At 42.3% G+C, this 18028-nt stretch overlaps 1 protein-coding gene across 4 annotated transcripts in view; it reads left to right on the top strand.

Moving 5' to 3' along the window:
• Positions 1-18028, top strand: part of PRKDC (protein kinase, DNA-activated, catalytic subunit) — a 191833-nt gene that overhangs the window by 61456 nt on the left and 112349 nt on the right. For all 4 annotated transcript variants that reach the window (XM_025395192.1, XM_025395191.1, XM_025395189.1 and 1 more), the window contains exons 30-38: positions 1007-1140; positions 4601-4849; positions 8115-8338; positions 9361-9569; positions 9936-10068; positions 10880-11038; positions 12445-12648; positions 16418-16603; positions 16945-17049. In XM_025395192.1, the coding sequence (XP_025250977.1) occupies positions 1007-1140; positions 4601-4849; positions 8115-8338; positions 9361-9569; positions 9936-10068; positions 10880-11038; positions 12445-12648; positions 16418-16603; positions 16945-17049 (1603 nt within the window). The remainder of the gene's footprint in view (positions 1-1006; positions 1141-4600; positions 4850-8114; positions 8339-9360; positions 9570-9935; positions 10069-10879; positions 11039-12444; positions 12649-16417; positions 16604-16944; positions 17050-18028) is intronic.

Genomic DNA, 18028 nt, shown 5'->3' with positions numbered 1-18028 from the left:
CTTTGTGTTTGAAAATACTTGATTTAAGGGATAAGGTGTAAGGTATTTGATCTGGGTTGAGATAGTAGATACAAATTGAAAATTAGTTTTGTAATGGACGTTTTATTTAATATGCACTAATTTTGAATATGTTTTGATGTGGATGATTTGACTAGAATATGCATGAACCATTCAGTAAATTTTGAAGTGTATGAACTGAATGTTCAAATAGTAATATGTTGACAGACATGGAATTATAAAATTAGAAAATGAAACTGCTTAGAGCCAAGGCTGGGGTGTGGTGGCCAGTGGTTTCCAGTTTTTGCCCTTATTCCATCCCAGTGGTGTTGCTTTCTTCAATAGGGTGAGTGCCCTCCATGAGCCCCTCCAGATCTCTGCAGGGTGTCTGGGGACGTCTGTTGTCCATGATAGTGACTACCACTCTGGAGAAGCACAATTCTGTGTGTGAACTGGATTAATATTTTCTCTGTTGTTTTAAAGTTGATTCTTCCAGATTCTACTATTAACTTACGGTATCGGTTTAATTCATTGGTTCTAAGTTGAGCATGCATTAGAATTGCCTGGAGATCTAGTTAAAACACAGATTGCTTGGCTGGCCCCACCCTTAATTTCTGTGTACACCTGGGGTAGGGCCAGATAATTTGCATTTGTAACAAGTGCACAGGTAATGTTGGAACAGCTGTCCAGGGACCACACTTTGAGAAGCACTGCTTTACAAGGTACGTTGCAAAGGAAACGTGAAAATACTTAGTGCTGTTCTTTTAAGGAGAACTTTTTAATTTTTCCCCACATGAAAAAATGAACATGAGCAGCATTTAGGACCCCTTTCACCTATGTTATTTTGATTGCACTCTAATTATAATAAATTAAAAATAAGTTGAATGCCTTTTAGTGAGGTTTCTACATGTATCTGTGTGATAAAGATGAGTTTATGATTTCTAGAGCCTTGGTAGCTGAACGTTGCATGTTGGAGAGGGACTAATGACAGTATGCTGTCTCTCTGCAGAGGATTTCCACCTTCCACGTCATTGTGTTTACTGGATCTGGTCAAGTGGCTTTTAGCTCATTGTGGGAGGCCCCAGACAGAATGTCGACACAAATCCATTGAACTCTTTTATAAATTCGTTCCTTTATTGCCAGGTATGGTAATCTGTATGTCTTTAATTTTACTACAGTTTGCTTTATTATCCCATTTAAAAGAAGCAAAGAAGAATTGAGTAATTGGGTGATCATTGCAGTTAACATGATATTCAGTTAAGATTCAGAATGTTAACAGTTGATGAGTTAATGCAGTTCTATTTCAGCATGTGATTAATAAGAAATTGCCAGCATCCTAAGTCTGAATAATCTCAAATCATTATGATGTTAAAGGAAAGCAGTGAACCTGTGCTTTTTAGTAATTGCTAAACCATTAAACTGCTTACAGACTGAAATAATTTCTCAGGAATAAATGTGTTGTTCAGTTTTGTCCATTAAGTCCATACCCAGGTTTGATAGCTTGGGAGTGGGGAAGCTGTGCTCAGGACAGATCAGGTCCTGCCTTCCCCCATTGTGGGCTGTCACAGCCCCGTGCCATGCGTGGAGAGCGCCTCGGTGAGATGGGTGCGCTGATTCCTTGGCAAAAGTTGGAGTGGAGTTCTCTCTGGGCTTTTTCTTCATGGAACAAGAGGAAAAAAGTTACTTTAATAATTTCCGGGCTTCTAAAACTTAGAAGGACTCTAATTTTTGTTATACTATAGGATATATTAGAATGTTATATACTACATATTATATACTATAGAGTATGTTTAAATACATACTATAATTGAGTTCAATTATTTTATATACGCTATATAAATAAAGTGTAAATTTACTGTACTATATCATTTTACATACATAATAGAAATGTGTATCTGTGTTTTAATTTAGATAATTGTTTAAAAAACATTAGCATTTAAAAAACATTTTTCTCCCCCCGAGACAGAGTCTTGCTCTGTCGCCCAGGCTAGAATGCAATGGCACCATCTTGGCTCACTGCAGCCTCTGCGTCCTGGGTTCAAGCAATTCTCCTGCCTCAGCCTCCTGAGTAGCTGGGATTACAGGCGTGTGCTACCATGCCAGGCTAATTTTTGTATTTTTAGTAGAGACAGGGTTTCACTCTGTTGGCCAGTCTGGTCTCAAACTCCTGACCTTGTAATCTGCCAGCCTCTGCCTCCCAAAGTGCTGGGATTGCAGGCATGAGCCACTATGCCTGGCCTAGCATTTTCAATTTGCTTAATGTGTTTAGCTAACAGTTTTGTTTTTTTTTTTTTTTTATGTTAAGTCATTCTCACAGCAGCCTTGTGAAATTTCTCATTGAAGAGTAGACCAGTGGCTGGGGAAGGGCTGGAGGGCAGTGGGAGGCACTTTTCCTATATTTAGTAGAAACCGAGACCCTGATAGCATGTTGGTAGAGCTGCTTATGGGCAGACCACTATCTCACATTGAGTCTGTGACTCTGGTAGTGCATGGGATTTCTTGTGTCCTCAGCTGTATTGACCACAGGCATTTCTAGTGCTATTCTTTTCTAAGTTGCCTGTGATATGGACCTCATGTATTCTGGACTAAATAGAGTTCCACCTCTCAGAATTGATTTTGTTGGACAAAGGCTTCTAGGTAGTAGGTGAGCCTTGCCCTTCTTCCAACAGGTAATTTGTGTAACATTAAGGAGCCTTCCTTGATTTATCTCTTCTGTGGCCTTCCAGGGTGTAACCACCTTTCTCCTTTGGTATTTTATCCCCCAGTGGGTATTTTTGTTTTCTTTTATTTTTTTCCTTTTCAGTTTTAGAGACAGAGTCTCACTATGTTGTCCAGGCTAGACACAAACTTCTAGGCTCATGTGGTCCTCCTGTCTCAACTTCCTTAGTAGCTGGTACTGCAGGTGTGCAGCACCTGTTTGTTTTTAAGAGACAGGGTCTCACTCTTTTGCCCAGGCTAGGTTGCAGTGACATGATTATAGTTCACTGCAGCCATAAACTGAGCTTAAGTGATCCTCCTGCCTCAGCCTCATGAGTAGCTGGAAACACAGGCGTGGCTACCAGGCCTGGCTAATTTTAAAGTTTGTTTTATAGAGGTAGGGTCTTGGTATTAATATGTTGCCCAGGCTAGTCTTGAGTCCTGACCCCAAGCAGTCTTCCTGCCTTGGTTTCCCAAAGTGCTGGGATTACAGGTGTGAGCCATTGCACCTAGCTTCCTTTAGTTGTTTTTAAGTGTCTGTGTCAGGTGTCTCTTTAGCTCACTGTGTAGCAGCAGTCCTGGGTACATGAACACCCAGATCAGTAGGACTTGACGACAGGTGCAGGGTTGTCCCTCTGACGTGTGTCCAAGAGAGACAGCTCCTGGTGGCTTCTGAATACTGAGACCCAGTGTGGCCCAGGCCCAAAAATAGCAGGTCTTCAGTGGAGACCAAGGAAGAAGTAGGGCTGGGCAGGCTCCCCAACCCCAAGCGTGCTTGTCTGCGTCTTCAGCTTCTCTCTCTAGTTGTGATGTTCCCTTGGCTGCTCTCTCTCGATCTGCCTTTCTGTGTCCTTTCTATCATTTTCCTTCTGTCGCTCTTGAGGTAAAATTTAAATACCTTACTATTTATTTTTTCTCATTATTACAGATTTCTTTGTCTCCTCTTAGTGAAAATAACAGAACATTACAGAATATTCCTCCTCTTAATATACAAAATGTTCTCTCTCTCTTTTTTTTTTTTTTTTGAGACCGAGTCTCACTCTGTAGCTGAGGATGGAGTGCAGTGGCGTGATACTGGCTCACTGCAACCTCCCCTCATTTAAGCAGTTCTCCTGCCTCAGCCTCCTGAGTAGCTGGGACCACAAGCGCGCACCGCCATGCCTGGCTGATTTTTGTATTTTTAGTGGAGGTGGGGTTTCACCATGTTGGCCAGGCTGGTCACGAACTCTTGACCTCAAGTGATCCGCCCATCTCAGCCTCCCAAAGTGCTGGGATTACAGATCTGAGCCACCACCCCCAGCCGAATGTTCTCTTTTTAATACATCAGAGATAATGTTTTGAATTCTTCATTGGAGTCAGAATGATTTGACATTTTCGGTGCTACTGATTTCAGAGCATACAAAATGCAGTTTTATGTATTTGTCTTTTCAATTTAGAGGAAGTTTAATATTTAAAAGAAAATTTCTTGGAAAAAACAGCTTATTGGATTCTCTTATTTAACAAACGCTGCACTTATGTGTGGTAGATGTTATTCTAAGCACATGTTCAAATATTAACTCCTTTAATTCTGCTAATCTTTGTAACTGTCCAAGAGGTAGATATTATTGTTCTCATTTGCAAATACTGTTTTGTGACTTAAAGGAATAATGATTTTTAAATAAAAAGTCAGGGGAAAGAGTATTAGTATGCAGCTACTCCAAATGGTGTCCAACTGTTTTTATAATGTTTAAGGAACCTGAAGAGAATGGCTGTGTTGGAAATACATTCTTGGAAGTTATTACAGTGAAACAAATTGAATGCATAGTAAAATGAAAAAATACTGTCCCATATCATTTTGAAATTTTAGGTGCGAAGATTAAAGAAATGTAGGTATGTGTGTGTATTTTAATTTTGTTTCTTTTTAAAGGCAACAGATCCCCTAATTTGTGGCTGAAAGATGTTCTCAAGGAAGAAGGTGTCTCTTTTATCATCAACACCTTTGAAGGGGGCGGTTGTGGCCAGCCCTCAGGCATCCTGGCCCAGCCCACCCTCTTGCACCTGCGGGGGCCATTCAGCCTGCAGACCACGCTGTGCTGGCTGGACCTGCTCCTGGCTGCGCTGGAGTGCTACAACACTTTCATTGGCGAGAGAATTGTGGGAGCGCTCCAGGTCTTGGGTAGGTCACCCTTGCCTCTTGCTGGTGTATGTCATGCTGCCAGGGTCACCCTTGGCAGAGGCTCTGCCAGGTCAGAATCCCAGCGACATGACAATAGGTGCTGTGCGGCCACCTTGCCCGTGCTTTCATGTCACCTTACCACGAGGGTTCCTTCCTTCACACTTCAAAGTTGACAAATACAGTTTTTCTCATAGTTTTATATAATTGAAAAAGTTATACTTTCTGGTGTGTTGTAAATGTTGACATTTTAAATACACAAAACTGTATTACTTTAAAAAAATGTATTCCATGAACAATAAATACTGTAGCAGTTTTATATACAGCATCATTGGCTTTAAATTATAGCTGCTTTATTGGAAATTTTGCAGAGTCCCTGAATTCATATTATCATTTCATACCCTTGAAATGATTTTATCCTAAAGTATTAAGTTTTTTGGCTTAAGATTTTACTATATCCCTATCTGTGTCTTTTTAATGAAAAGATGTATATGTTTAAAGATTCCTTGGCTGGGTGCAGTGGCTCTCTCCTGTAATCCCAGGACTTTGGGAAGCCAAGGCAGGAGGATTACTTGAGCCCAGGAGTTTGAGACCAGCCTGGGCAACATGGCGAGACACTATCTCTACAAAAAATACAAAAGTTAGTCAGGCGTGGTGATGCACAGCTGTGATCCCAGCTGCTAGGGAGTCTGAAGTGGGAGGATCGCTTGAGCCTGGAAGGTTGAGGCTATAGTGAACCGTGATTGTGCCACTGTACTCTGGCCTGGGCAATAGAGTGAGACCCTGTCTCAAAAAATTTTTTTCTTCTGTGTTATGATTACGTTTATTATTAGTGCACATTACATTTTTTACTGCCACAACAAATATAAAAATTTTGATAATTGTTACATATAAACTGTAAAATTATGTGGTTGGAATTCTATTTTTGTATGTATAGATTTTAGTATTAAAAAAACTTGTTCATGGCTGGACGTGGTGACTCACACCTGTAATCCCAGCACTTTGGGAGGCCGAGGCAGACACATCACCTGAAGTCAGGAGTTTGAAACCAGTCTGGCCAACATGGAGAAACCCCATATCTACTAAAAATACAAAAATTAGCCAGGCGTGGTGGCAGGTCCCTGTTAATCCCAGCTACTCGGGAGGCTGAGGCACAAGAAACGTTTGAACCCTGGAGGCGGAGGTTGCAGTGAGCCGAGATCACACCAGTGCACTCCAGTGACTCTGTCTCAGAAAATAAAACAAAACAAACTTGTTCACGTAAATAAGTGCCATATTTGATTTATTCTAAAATGTACATTTTCCCATATTTAACAGATCCATGGTTGCAGTGTGTCTTACAATCCAATATTCTGTTGGATTCAAGGATATCTGGTTTTTGAGAATAATTCTTTTTTTTTTTTTTTTTTGGAAACGGAGTCTCTATCGCCCAGACTGGAGTGCAATGGCACGATCTCGGCTCACTGCAAGCTCCACATCCCGGGATCATGCCATTCTCCTGCCTCAGCCTCCCGAGTAGCTGGGACTACAGGTGCCCACCACTGTGCCCAGCTAATTTTTTGTATTTTTAGTAGAGACGGGGTTTCACTGTGTTAGTCAGGATGGTCTCGATCTCCTGACCTTGTGATCTGCCCACCTTGGCCTCCCAAAGTGCTGGGATTACAGGCGGGAGCCACGGCGCCGGGCTGAGAGTAATTCTTTTTTTTTTTTTTTTTTTTGAGACGGAGTCTGGTTCTGTCACCCAGGCTGGAGTGCAGTGGCGCGATCTCGGCTCACTGCAAGCTCCACCTCCCGGGTTTACGCCATTCTCCTGCCTCAGCCTCCCGAGTAGCTGGGACTACAGGCGCCCGCCACCTCGCCCGGCTAGTTTTTTGTATTTTTTAGTAGAGACGGGGTTTCACCGTGTCAGCCAGGATGGTCTCGATCTCCTGACCTCGTGATCCGCCCGTCTCGGCCTCCCAAAGTGCTGGGATTACAGGCTTGAGCCACCGCGCCCGGCCTGAGAGTAATTCTTAATGTAAGTTATCTCAGTTCTTGGTTCTTGGAATACATCAAAATGCATGTTATCAAAATTATTTTTAATGAGATCAGTTGACAGTTTGACTTTCCTTAAATTATGTTGGAAACAAAGAATTAGAAACTGTGAGACTTACAAAAAGGCTTTCTTTTTTTTTTTGAGACGGAGTCTGGCTCTGTTGCCCAGGCTGGAGTGCAGTGGCCGGATCTCAGCTCACTGCAAGCCCCGCCTCCCGGGTTCACGCCATTCTCCTGCCTCAGCCTCCCAAGTAGCTGGGAGTACAGGCGCCCGCCACCTTGCCCGGCTAATTTTTTTTGTATTTTAGTAGAGACGGGGTTTCACCGTGTTAGCCAGGATGGTCTCGATCTCCTGACCTCGTGATCCACCCGTCTCGGCCTCCCAAAGTGCTGGGATTACAGGCTTGAGCCACCGTGCCCGGCCGAGACTTACAAAAAGGCTTTCTTAATCATTGCCTTTACTCTTTCAACAGTATACAAGTATTTTAAATTGTCCCTTGGTTCTCTGAAGGGCTGTGCACCTTGGAGTAATAAACTATAGTTAGACTGGAGAGAGGTGAGGGTGGGTCTGTCTTTCCTTAAGCAGGAGAGTCCTGATGAACAGGCTGAGAAGGGAAAGGAGAACCAGCTCCAGGGTGTTTTCAGACAAATGAGTTTTATGACAAAGCCCTTTTGAGGATGGATCTGAAAGTTGATTAAGATGACTGGTGCCCGTCCACACCTGCTTGAAGACTGCTCCATAATTTGTTTCTGTCCTTTGAAGGACAGGATTTTTTATTTTTTCATTATTAATAGCATTCATTATTAATAACAGTGCTAAAAAGAACATTCTTACAACTACATCTCTGCAATTCTGCAGTCATTTCATTAGGTTAAAATTTCAGTGCTGGATCAAAGCATAATGAGTTTTTAAACATTTGATAGAAATTGGCATGCATATTTTTAAAAACTTGGTATGAATTGCCAAATCGCCTTTTAAAATGATCATATTAATTTACCTTCTCACATGTAATGTTTGAGAATAAAGACCTGACCTTCCATCAGTGTGTCCTTTTGATATGAGAAGCAATAACTGCCACTTTATTCAGCTATTATTAAGCTGTTTGTTTCTTTTGAAAAATTTTGAATTTTTACTGAACGTATGTCATACCTATACTTAGAGAAGCAATTTTATATTAATCTTAGTGGAGTTGAAAGGAAGCATATATTAATATTTTATTATAATTGCTTCTAGGTACTGAAGCCCAGTCTTCACTTTTGAAAGCAGTCGCTTTCTTTTTAGAAAGCATTGCCATGCATGACATTATAGCAGCAGAAAAGTGCTTTGGCACTGGGGCAGCAGGTGACAGACCAAGCCCCCAAGAGGGAGAAAGGTACAACTACAGCAAATGCACCATTGTGGTCCGGATTATGGAGTTCACCACGACTCTGCTGAACACCTCCCCAGAAGGATGGAAGGTAGGCTGCTCTGTTAATTTCAGGTCAGTTTTTGTTACTAGAAAACGGCTTCAAAGGTTTCTATTAGAAGGGATTTTGGCTTAAAAAAATTATTATGGTTATTATTATTATTATTATTCGTCCTCTCAACCCAGCTTTTCCTGACTTCGGGAGGAACCAGGAAGAGAAGGCCAGGTTTTGGCTTTTCTAAAACTACATTCTCAGAAGAGTTATCTGTCAAAATAAATTTGTCAAGTTATTTTAGTTGACAAAAACCGTATTTATGTTATACAGCATGATGTTTTGATATGGTTTGCCTTGTGGAATGGCTAAATCAAGCTAATTAACGTATCTGTTACCTCACATATGTAACATTTTTTGTGATGAAAACTTTTAAATCTATTTTCTTAGCAATTTGCAAAATTACAATGCATCGTTAATAACTACAGTCATCATGGTGAACGATCTATCGAAAATCATGAAACTTTGCATGTCCTTCAGAGTTTCATTGTGTGAATAAAAATACAAAGTAGTTTTTTCTGATTGTTTTATTGGATGCTATATTTTATGCTATGATCAAACGTTTACCTTAGGAGACACATACTAGCAAATATTTATAGATTTATCCATGAGGCTTATTGTGTAAACAAACTCCAGTCAGTTCATTCAGGGAATCTCTGCCAGGCGCCTATGGCACACCAGGCCCTGGGATGCAGCAGTGTCCTGAGTCAGGAGCTGGGAAACCCTGTGCATGGACACAGCCCCACCTGCTGCCTGCTCCGTAGATAAAGCTATATAGGAGCATGGCTGTGCGCCTCTCTCCACCTGTTGTCTGTGCTGCTTTCTTATCAGACATGTAAGGAGTTGCAGCAGAGACCGTCTAGCCCACAAACCTCACGTGTTTACGCTGCCCCCGTTTTACAGAGAAACTCTGTCCACCTCTCCCTTAGTCAGGCAGAAGTTCCCAACCTCATGGGCCCTACACTCTGGTGAAAATAGAAATGCTGGCTGACGAAGTGTTTTTATCAAACCATCTGTTATAGCTCCTGAAGAAGGACTTGTGTAATACACACTTGATGAGAGTCCTGGTGCAGACGCTGTGTGAACCTGCAAGCGTAGGTTTCAACATCGGAGACGTCCAGGTTATGGCTCATCTTCCTGATGTTTGTGTGAACCTGATGAAAGCGCTAAAGATGTCCCCATACAAAGATATCCTAGAGACTCATCTGAGAGAGAAAATAACAGCACAGAGGTGGGTACTTGGGTCAACAATCGGGGACGTGTTGTCCTGGAATTTCAGGCCCTAGTATGTTGCCGTGCTCCTGCAGCTGCTCCTGCTTCCTCAGCGAAGGCTCATATTAGTGGGATGTTTGCTGCCAGTGACCTCAGTAGTTGTTTAGAAATCACATATGACCAGTGCCTTCCCTGCACCAAACTTAAGCAAACTTCAGATGTGGTTAGCGCCGTGTTTGATCTCCATGCTAGCTTAGTGCATATGGATCCTGTTAGGTGTTGCCTCTGTTTGCTTTCACAACAGTGCAAACATTTTTTTCAGTGTATCTTAATAATTTAATGAGATCAGAGCTCACCTAATTTACTGTTTTTCTCGCATGGCCAGCATTGAGGAGCTTTGTGCCGTCAACTTGTATGGCCCTGACGCGCAAATGGACAGGAGCAGGCTGGCTGCTGTTGTGTCTGCCTGTAAACAGCTTCACAGAGCTGGGCTTCTGCATAGTATATTACCATCTCAGGTAACTATAACCTGTTTGTTTTTACATTTATTTTAGCTTTAGTATGGTAATTAGTGTATTTATTTATATTCTTAAAAGTCCTTTATGTATTGAGCATGCTGAAATGGGAATTATAGAAATACTTGCTCTAGACATGTAGATATTATCTATCTGTATATCTATTATATATCAATATAAATATGAAAGCAAATGTAAAAATTTATAAATATAAAATGAAAGTAAAATAAAGGACATTTGGATATTTCCAGGGCAGCTTTCTGAAAAACTTTAGGAACTGCTGTTGTACCTTTGTGGCAAGATAACACAAATGAAGAATCTAGCATAGAAAGCAAGGTTGAGCCAGATACAGTGGCTCATACCTGTAATCCCAGCACTTTGGGAGGCTCAGATAGGAGGATTGCTTGAGGCCAGAAGTTTGAGACCAGCCCAGGCAACATGGCAGGGATTCATCTCTACAAACAAAAAAAACACACACAAAAACATTGTCCAGGAGTGGGTGCCACGGACCCATAGTTCCAGCTACTCAGGAGGCTAAGGTGGGAGGATTGCTTGAGCCTGAAAGCTTGAGGCTGCAGTGGCACAATCGTGGCTCACAATTGTGCCACTGCACTTCAGCCTGGGCGACAGAGCGAGACTTTGTCTCAAAACAGCAAGAACAACAAAAGCAAAGTTGAATTAAAATTTTTCTGAATATAGGAAGGTAATTGTCAGTGCTATCTGAAGTGGGCTTTTTATTTAATGAGAGGAGTGAAGTTGTTTTCTTCTAAGAAATATCTTTTTGCTAAGCATTTCAATGTTGGCTTTCTTTTAGTCCACAGATCTGCATCATTCTATTGGCACAGAACTTCTTTCCCTGGTTTATAAAGGCATTGCCCCCGGAGATGAGAGACAGTGTTTGCCTTCTCTAGACCTCAGTTGTAAGCAACTGGCCAGCGGACTTCTGGAGTTAGCCTTTGCTTTCGGAGGACTGGTAGGAAAAACACGTCTTCATGCTGGACCCCCCTAATAATAGAAATACACATGTCACTTGCAGGTGTCTCTAGAAACTGTGGAATTGGGGTAGTAAGGTTTTAGCTGGATGAGTATTGTGTGATTTGCATGAGCCAACTTTCTTTCTGAAAGATTATTTTCTCAATAGTTAAAAAAAAAAAAAAAGGAATAGAACAACATTCTTTTTATATTAAGGTTTTGTCTATCCCACTTTGTTTCCAAAAGGAATTAGCTAGAGAACATTTTGTGACTATGAAGCTGAGCCGCGTTGACATGTGGCCTCTTCTCTCCTTGGTGGTCCTTCACATGGATGATTGGGAGGGCCTCTGAAGGATAATCCCAGAGGAACCAGAGTCTCCAAAAAAAATATTCTCATGGCTCTTTGAACCATGCAGGGCTGACTTTAAATAGTCCCTGCTGTAGCTGAAATCTGCAGCCAGCCCTGTGTTCACTCCATCTCAACTTCCTTTCTTCTGTAGCAGAAACCCCCTTTTCACCCCTTTGTCCAATTAATGTAAACAATTATATATTTAAATTGTCTAAAAATACTCACCCTTAATAGACTCTACCCTCAAAGCAACAATGGTGGGGTAGGCAGGTGGCTTGAGCCCAGGAGTTTGAGACCAGCCTGGGCAACGTAGCGAGACCCTGTTTCTACAACAAAAATTTTAAAAAATTAGCCAGATATGGTGACACATGCTTGTAGTCCCAGCTACTCAGGAGGCTGAGGTGGGAAGATCGCTTGAGCCCAGGAAGTCAAGGCTGTAGTGAGTCATGATCATGCCACTGCACTCTAGCCTGGGCAACAGAGTGACACCCTGTCTTTAAAAAACAGCAAGGCTGGGCAGGGTGGCTTATTGCCTGTAATCCTAGCACTTTGAGAGGCCAAGGCGGGTGAATTGCTTGAGATCAGGAGTTCGAGACCAGCCTGAACTACATGGTGAAATGCTGTCTCTACTAAAAATACAAAAATTAGCCAGGGGTGGTAGAACGCCCTTGTAATCCAAGCTACTCGGGAGGCTGAGGCTGGAGAATCGCTTGAACCTAGGAGGTGGAGGTTTGCAGTGAGCCGAGGTCGTGCCACTGCACTCCAGCCTGGGCAACAGAACGAGACCCTGTCTCAAAAAATAAAAATAAAAAACAACTACAAGATTTTTGGACATTTGGAAGAAATATGGGTCAAGGAAGATTTCTTTCCCAAAATGAAACTTAGAAGATGGAGGCTAGTTGAAATATATACAATTTCAGCTTGAATCCAGACTTCACATATCAGGCTTTTTAGGCCTGTGTCATTTTCCAATTTCAAAGTTAATCAGTTGCCAAGGGTCTTTCTGTGCCATGCAAAGATGTGCCCCGGTTATGGTACCTCTCCTTTCTTTTTTCCAGTGTGAGCGCCTCGTGAGTCTTCTCCTGAACCCAGCAGTGCTGTCCACGCCGTCCTTGGGCAGCTTACAGAGCAGCGTCATCCAGTTCTCCCATGGGGAGTATTTCTATAGCTTGTTCTCAGAAATGATCAACATGGAATTATTGAAAAATCTGGATCTTGCTGTATTGGAGCTCATGCAGTCATCAGTGGAAAATCCCAAAATGGTAACAAAATTTTCTTTTAAATAAACTTTTTTTTTTTTTTTTTGAGACAGAGTCTTGCACGGTTGCCCAGGCTGGAGTGCAGTGGCACGATCTCTTCTGACTGCAATGTCTGCATCCCAGATTGAAGCGATTCTCTTGCCTCAGCCTTCCGAGTAGCTGGGATTACAGGCATCTGCCACCACGTCTAGCTAATTTTTTGTATTTTTAGTAGAGACAGGATTTCACTATGTTGGCCAGGCTGGTCTTGAACTGACCTCGTGATCCGCCCGCTTTGGCCTCCTGAAGTGCTGGGATTATAGGCGTGAGCCACCGCGCCTGGTCAATATTTTCTTATATAATCCTCATAAAAGGGTTGCCATATTCCTGAAATATTTCATTAAAGTATGACAAGACTTTTTCCTAGAAGGTTAAAAGCTTCTGCTTTTAACAAACTCAGAAAAACCCAAAACATACCCCTTATCAATAGTTAATGAATGTTAGGCCAGGCATGGTGGCTCATGCTTATAATCCCAGCACTTTGGGAGGTGGAGGTGGGTGGATCACCAGAGGTCAGGAATTCGAGCCCAGCATGGCAAACATGGCAAAATAAAAATACAAAAAATTAGCCAGGCATGGTGGTACGCGCCTGTAATCCCAGCTACTCAGGAGGCTGAGGCAGGAGAATTGCTTGAACCTGAGAGGCGGAGGTTGCAGTGAGCGGAGATCACGCCCACTGCACTCCAGCCTGGGTGATAGAGTGAGACTCTGTCTCAAAAAAATAAAAAATAGCTCATGAGTGTTATTGGATGTTGAAACATTGATTGTTTTTTCTATTCCCTCATGCTTTGCAAATTTCTAAGCCTAAATATTATAAGGCACAGCTATGCAGGATATTGATGTTTGCCAAGACGTGGCCTTGGAGCTTACAAACCCATCCTAGGGCCCAGAGCTGGCTTTGCATTCATACCAGCTGCAGGCAGGTCTCCGCCCCCAGTAGACCTTGCTGTTCTCAGAGCTCTCTTGTGGCCTCGATGTTGAGTTATCATTTCTGGCACGTTCCTGCTGTGTCGCCCTTTCCCCCTCACATTGACTCTCTGGAGATCAGTATTTAATATATAGTTGACTTTCGTTTGCTAAACCTCTGGGATTTTGAAATTTAATTTGTTCTGTGGACAGAAACTGTTAACTGTTGGTATGACCATTTTAAGGGAGAGTACATGATTTCATAAGTTGAGCTTTTATTACAAACAGTGCTTGTCTGTTGTAAGGGAATCTTTTGTGGTAGATTGCAGTAGGAATTTGTATTCTTTAAAATTAGAAATAAAATCGTAGTAGATGACACTCAGATTTAACATTCTGATTTTGTAAACTATGACCTCTGATGGAAATGATAGAAAAAGCATACACCTTAACCTCTATTCCTGCCCTAAATTCCTCTAAAGTAACAGAATGAGATTTAACAGAAACACCACTACAGTCTCAAAGTACACAGAGAAAAGGAGAAAAGGATTTCCAAGAGTAACAAGAGTTGTAAATCTAAAGGACAGGTGTGGCAACATCGGAAGTTGGAAGTGCTGAGCCCCAGCAGGGCAGGCATGAGAGCAGGGGTGAGCAGAGGCTAAGAGAGGATTAGGCAAAGGTCAGCTTTCCTGTGCAGGGCAGCCTCCTTTCCCTGCTGCTGGAGGTCTGATCCACTTAAAGAGAAGGCAGGAGGCAGTGACTCCCTGGAGAGGATAGAGACCTCCAGACTAGGGGGCTCTGGCATGGCTGAATATATGGATACCATCAGGAAAAGAGGGAAGTTAAGTGCAAACCTACCTAAATTCTAGACTTTGAGGCTGTCTGCCCTTTCCCTCCGAATACAGTTCAGCGTCTGCCCTTGGCAGGGCACCAGAATATCTTGACAAGCCCTAAGAGAAAATAAAGATGCAGACATCACAGCCAGCTGGGTCAGTGACAGTGATCCTCCCCACCAGTGAGCCCTGCATGCTGCACAGCACTTCTAGGCGGGTGATACCTGTGAGCCGGCAGCCCTGGGGCCCAGGCACCTGGGGAAAGGGACGCTAGAGGGCATAGCAGGACATGGGCAACTGTGGCAAGGCCCGTTCACTGAGATGGGAATGTAAGGTGGAGAAGTAAAACTGAAAGATGAGAAACGAAACTGTGAAATAAGAATTGCTTTGGAGAATGAACATCAGAGAACAAAAAAGGTCTCTTGGGAATTAAGCATAGGCATCAGAAATTAAAAATGAAAGAGTTTGGAAGGTAAACTTGAGTAACTCTCACAGAGAGTAGAGTGAAAAGACAAAACGGAAAACACGAGAGAAATGAGGAGGAGACTAGGCATTCATGCCCGAGGTTGAGCAGCAGGGCCTTGGCTCCAGAAGGCAGGGGCCAGGAGAGGCGTTTGCTGAGGACACAGCTCCAGAGGATCCCAGAAGCAAAGGCTTTGAGTTTCCAGGTGGAAGAGGGCCATGGAGTTTCCAGCATGGTGCACAGGAACAGCTCCACGTGGAACACATTTCTTGAGAATTCAGAACCCTGAGGTTTCAGTACAAGAAAAGATTCTCGGGTTTCCACTGGAGAAAAAGCAGTTATGTGTGAAAAGATCTAGAAATTGAATGACATATGTCTTCTCAGCAGCAGTGTGGGCACTGCAAGACTTGAACCAGATTTCTTCCACAATTCATGAGAGAAGTCTCCAGCCTAGAGTTCTGAATCCAGCTGGATTATCCATTATGTGAGAGTGGAATGCAGTTGTTTTAGACATGCCAGATCCCCAAGAGGTCCCTGTGCACTCTCATCACGTTGCTGCTGGGTGGAGAGTGATCACGCAGTAAGCCAAGACGGGAAGGTGCTGGATGCAGTATGTCAGCCCCGCACAGAGGCGTGGATGGCCCAGCACCAGCATTGCAGATCAGGAGCTGAGTTGCCACAGAGATGTGGCAGATAGACCTGATAGGCTTAGAGGTCTTGCAGCAATTTCATAACTTGGGAGAGTTTGATGACGAATTAATGACAGACGCATTGAAAACCGCAATGAAAGCAAACAAGATTAGCTTCAGGGAGTACAAAATGTGCAAAAAGGAAAAAGCATTGTTTCTACTTGGAACATCTGTGAAAAATGTTTGCATAGTCAGAATGACAGAATAGTGAATGTTAATCTGATCAAAATGAGCCTGTCACTCTGTTGCAGGAGTGGTGGTGAGACAGGAAATGTGGGTGTGCATGTATGATGGTAGTTGAACAGGAAGTGTGCATTTGCGCATGTGCATGTTCGCTTGTGTGTGTACACCTGTGTGTGCTAGTGTGTGCCTGTATGGTGGTAGGACCAGAAGTATGTGCTTGGGTGCATGTTTGCTTATGTGTGTACATCTGTGTGTGCTTGTGCATGCATGTACAGTGGTGGTGGGACAGGAAGTGTGCATTTGTGCATATGTGCATATTTATGCGCTTGTGTGTGTACACCCGTGTGTGCATGTGCATGCATGTACAGTGATGGTGGTGGTGACAGAAGAGAGCTGACTCCTGTTTCCTAGACTGCCCAGACTAGGAAAGCCAGGACAAGCTGGATGAGCCTGATGACATAGCTAAGGCCACCCTGTACTTTCTGTGGAAAAACTATGGTTAAAGTGCACCTCAAATCAAACTCGAGGAGTTTTGAAGTAGATAAACATCTATTATAGAAATAGCTTATTTTCCAAGAATAGCTTTGAAATAAAGGTAAATTTTGTTTTCTGTCATTTTCAAAATTAAGAATTTTTCTTCACTCACAACGAAATTGTCTTAGGTGAGTACTGTTTTGAATGGCATGTTAGACCAGAGCTTCAGGGAGCGAGCAAGCCAGAAACACCAAGGACTGAAACTTGCGACTACAATTCTGCAACACTGGAAGAAGTGTGATTCCTGGTGGGCCAAAGATTCCCCTCTCGAAACTAAAATGGCAGTGCTGGCCTTACTGGCAAAAATTTTACAGGTATTTTGAGATTCCTTTAAAAAGCAGTCATGTTTGTTCTTCTGAACTCTGTAACTTGTGTCTTTAAAATTTGATGGAGGTTGCTCCAAAAGCTCATTGCTTATATTTACCTTTTTAAATTTTTTCCAGTGTTTATTAGACTTACTATTTCTTATGCTATATCTTTTTAATGTACCCTTGCATGTATTGTCTTAACAGATAGTATTACAATATTTTACAGTACGATTGTGAAAATATTATTGAAGCCCATAATTAAATTTACAGTTCATTTCTGGAATTTAAACAAAGGAAATAAAGATGTAATATACAAATGTGTCCTGTTTTTCTTTTCCTTCCTTTAGATTGATTCATCTGTATCTTTTAATACAAGTCATGGTTCATTCCCTGAAGTCTTTACAACATATATTAGTCTACTTGCTGACACAAAACTGGAGCTACATTTAAAGGTAAACAGTGAAATATTTATTTTTTTTTGGATTACGTTCTCTTCTATTTTCATATTTTTTATTTTTGCATATTTGTGATGTTTTTTATTTTTTATTATGGGAAATTTCAAACATGTTCAGAAATAGGGAGACTAGCACAGTAATCCCCCTGTACTTATTAGCCAGTCTCGATAACCATCCTGTTTGGGCATGTTTATTTCACCTGTGTAGTCAACCTACCTGTCAGCGGGCAAGGAAGGCCAAGCAGGCCGGGCGTGTTATCTGACCTGCACCTGCTTCAGTTCAGGATGTCTCTCCAAGACATGAGAACATTTCTTTCCTTCCTTCCTTCCTTCCTTCCTCCCTTCCCTCCCTCCCTCCCTCCTTCCTTCCGTCCCTTTCTTTCTGTCTCTCTCTCTTTTCGTTTTCTTTTTCTTTTTCTTTTCTTCTTTTCTTTTCTGAGACAGTCTCGCTTTGTCACCCAGGCTGAAGTGCAGTGGCACAATCATGGCTCACTGCAACCTCTGCCTCTTGGGTTCAAGTGATTCTCGTGCCTCAGCCTCCCGAGTAGCTGGGATCTCAGGCGTGCATCACCAGGCCTGGCTAATTTTTGTATTTTTAGTATATTTCACCATAGTGGCCAGGCTGGTCTCAAACTCCTGACTTCAAGTGATCTGCCTGCCTCGGCCTCGCAAAGTGCTGGGATTACAGGTGTGAGCCACCACGCCCGGCCTAGAACGTTTCTTTTAAAGTATAAGATTATCATATTTGGATGAATTAACATTTGTGTTTGCATACATATGATTTAATTTGGCTTTTTGTGCTATAATGACTTTATTACTCAGTCATTTTTCTATTAAAAATAATATAAAAATTTTTGGTGATTTTTAGGGTCAAGAATTAATAAATATTGTCATTTTAAGGTTACTAATTTTAAAGTCCTAGAACAATTAGATTTTAAACACTATTGAAAAGTGACCTCAATTCAAGGGGACCTTTT

The sequence above is a fragment of the Theropithecus gelada genome, chromosome 8 (assembly GCF_003255815.1).
Source record: "Theropithecus gelada isolate Dixy chromosome 8, Tgel_1.0, whole genome shotgun sequence".
NCBI lineage: Eukaryota > Metazoa > Chordata > Mammalia > Primates > Cercopithecidae > Theropithecus > Theropithecus gelada.
This window is presented reverse-complemented; position numbering and strand designations above follow the sequence as displayed.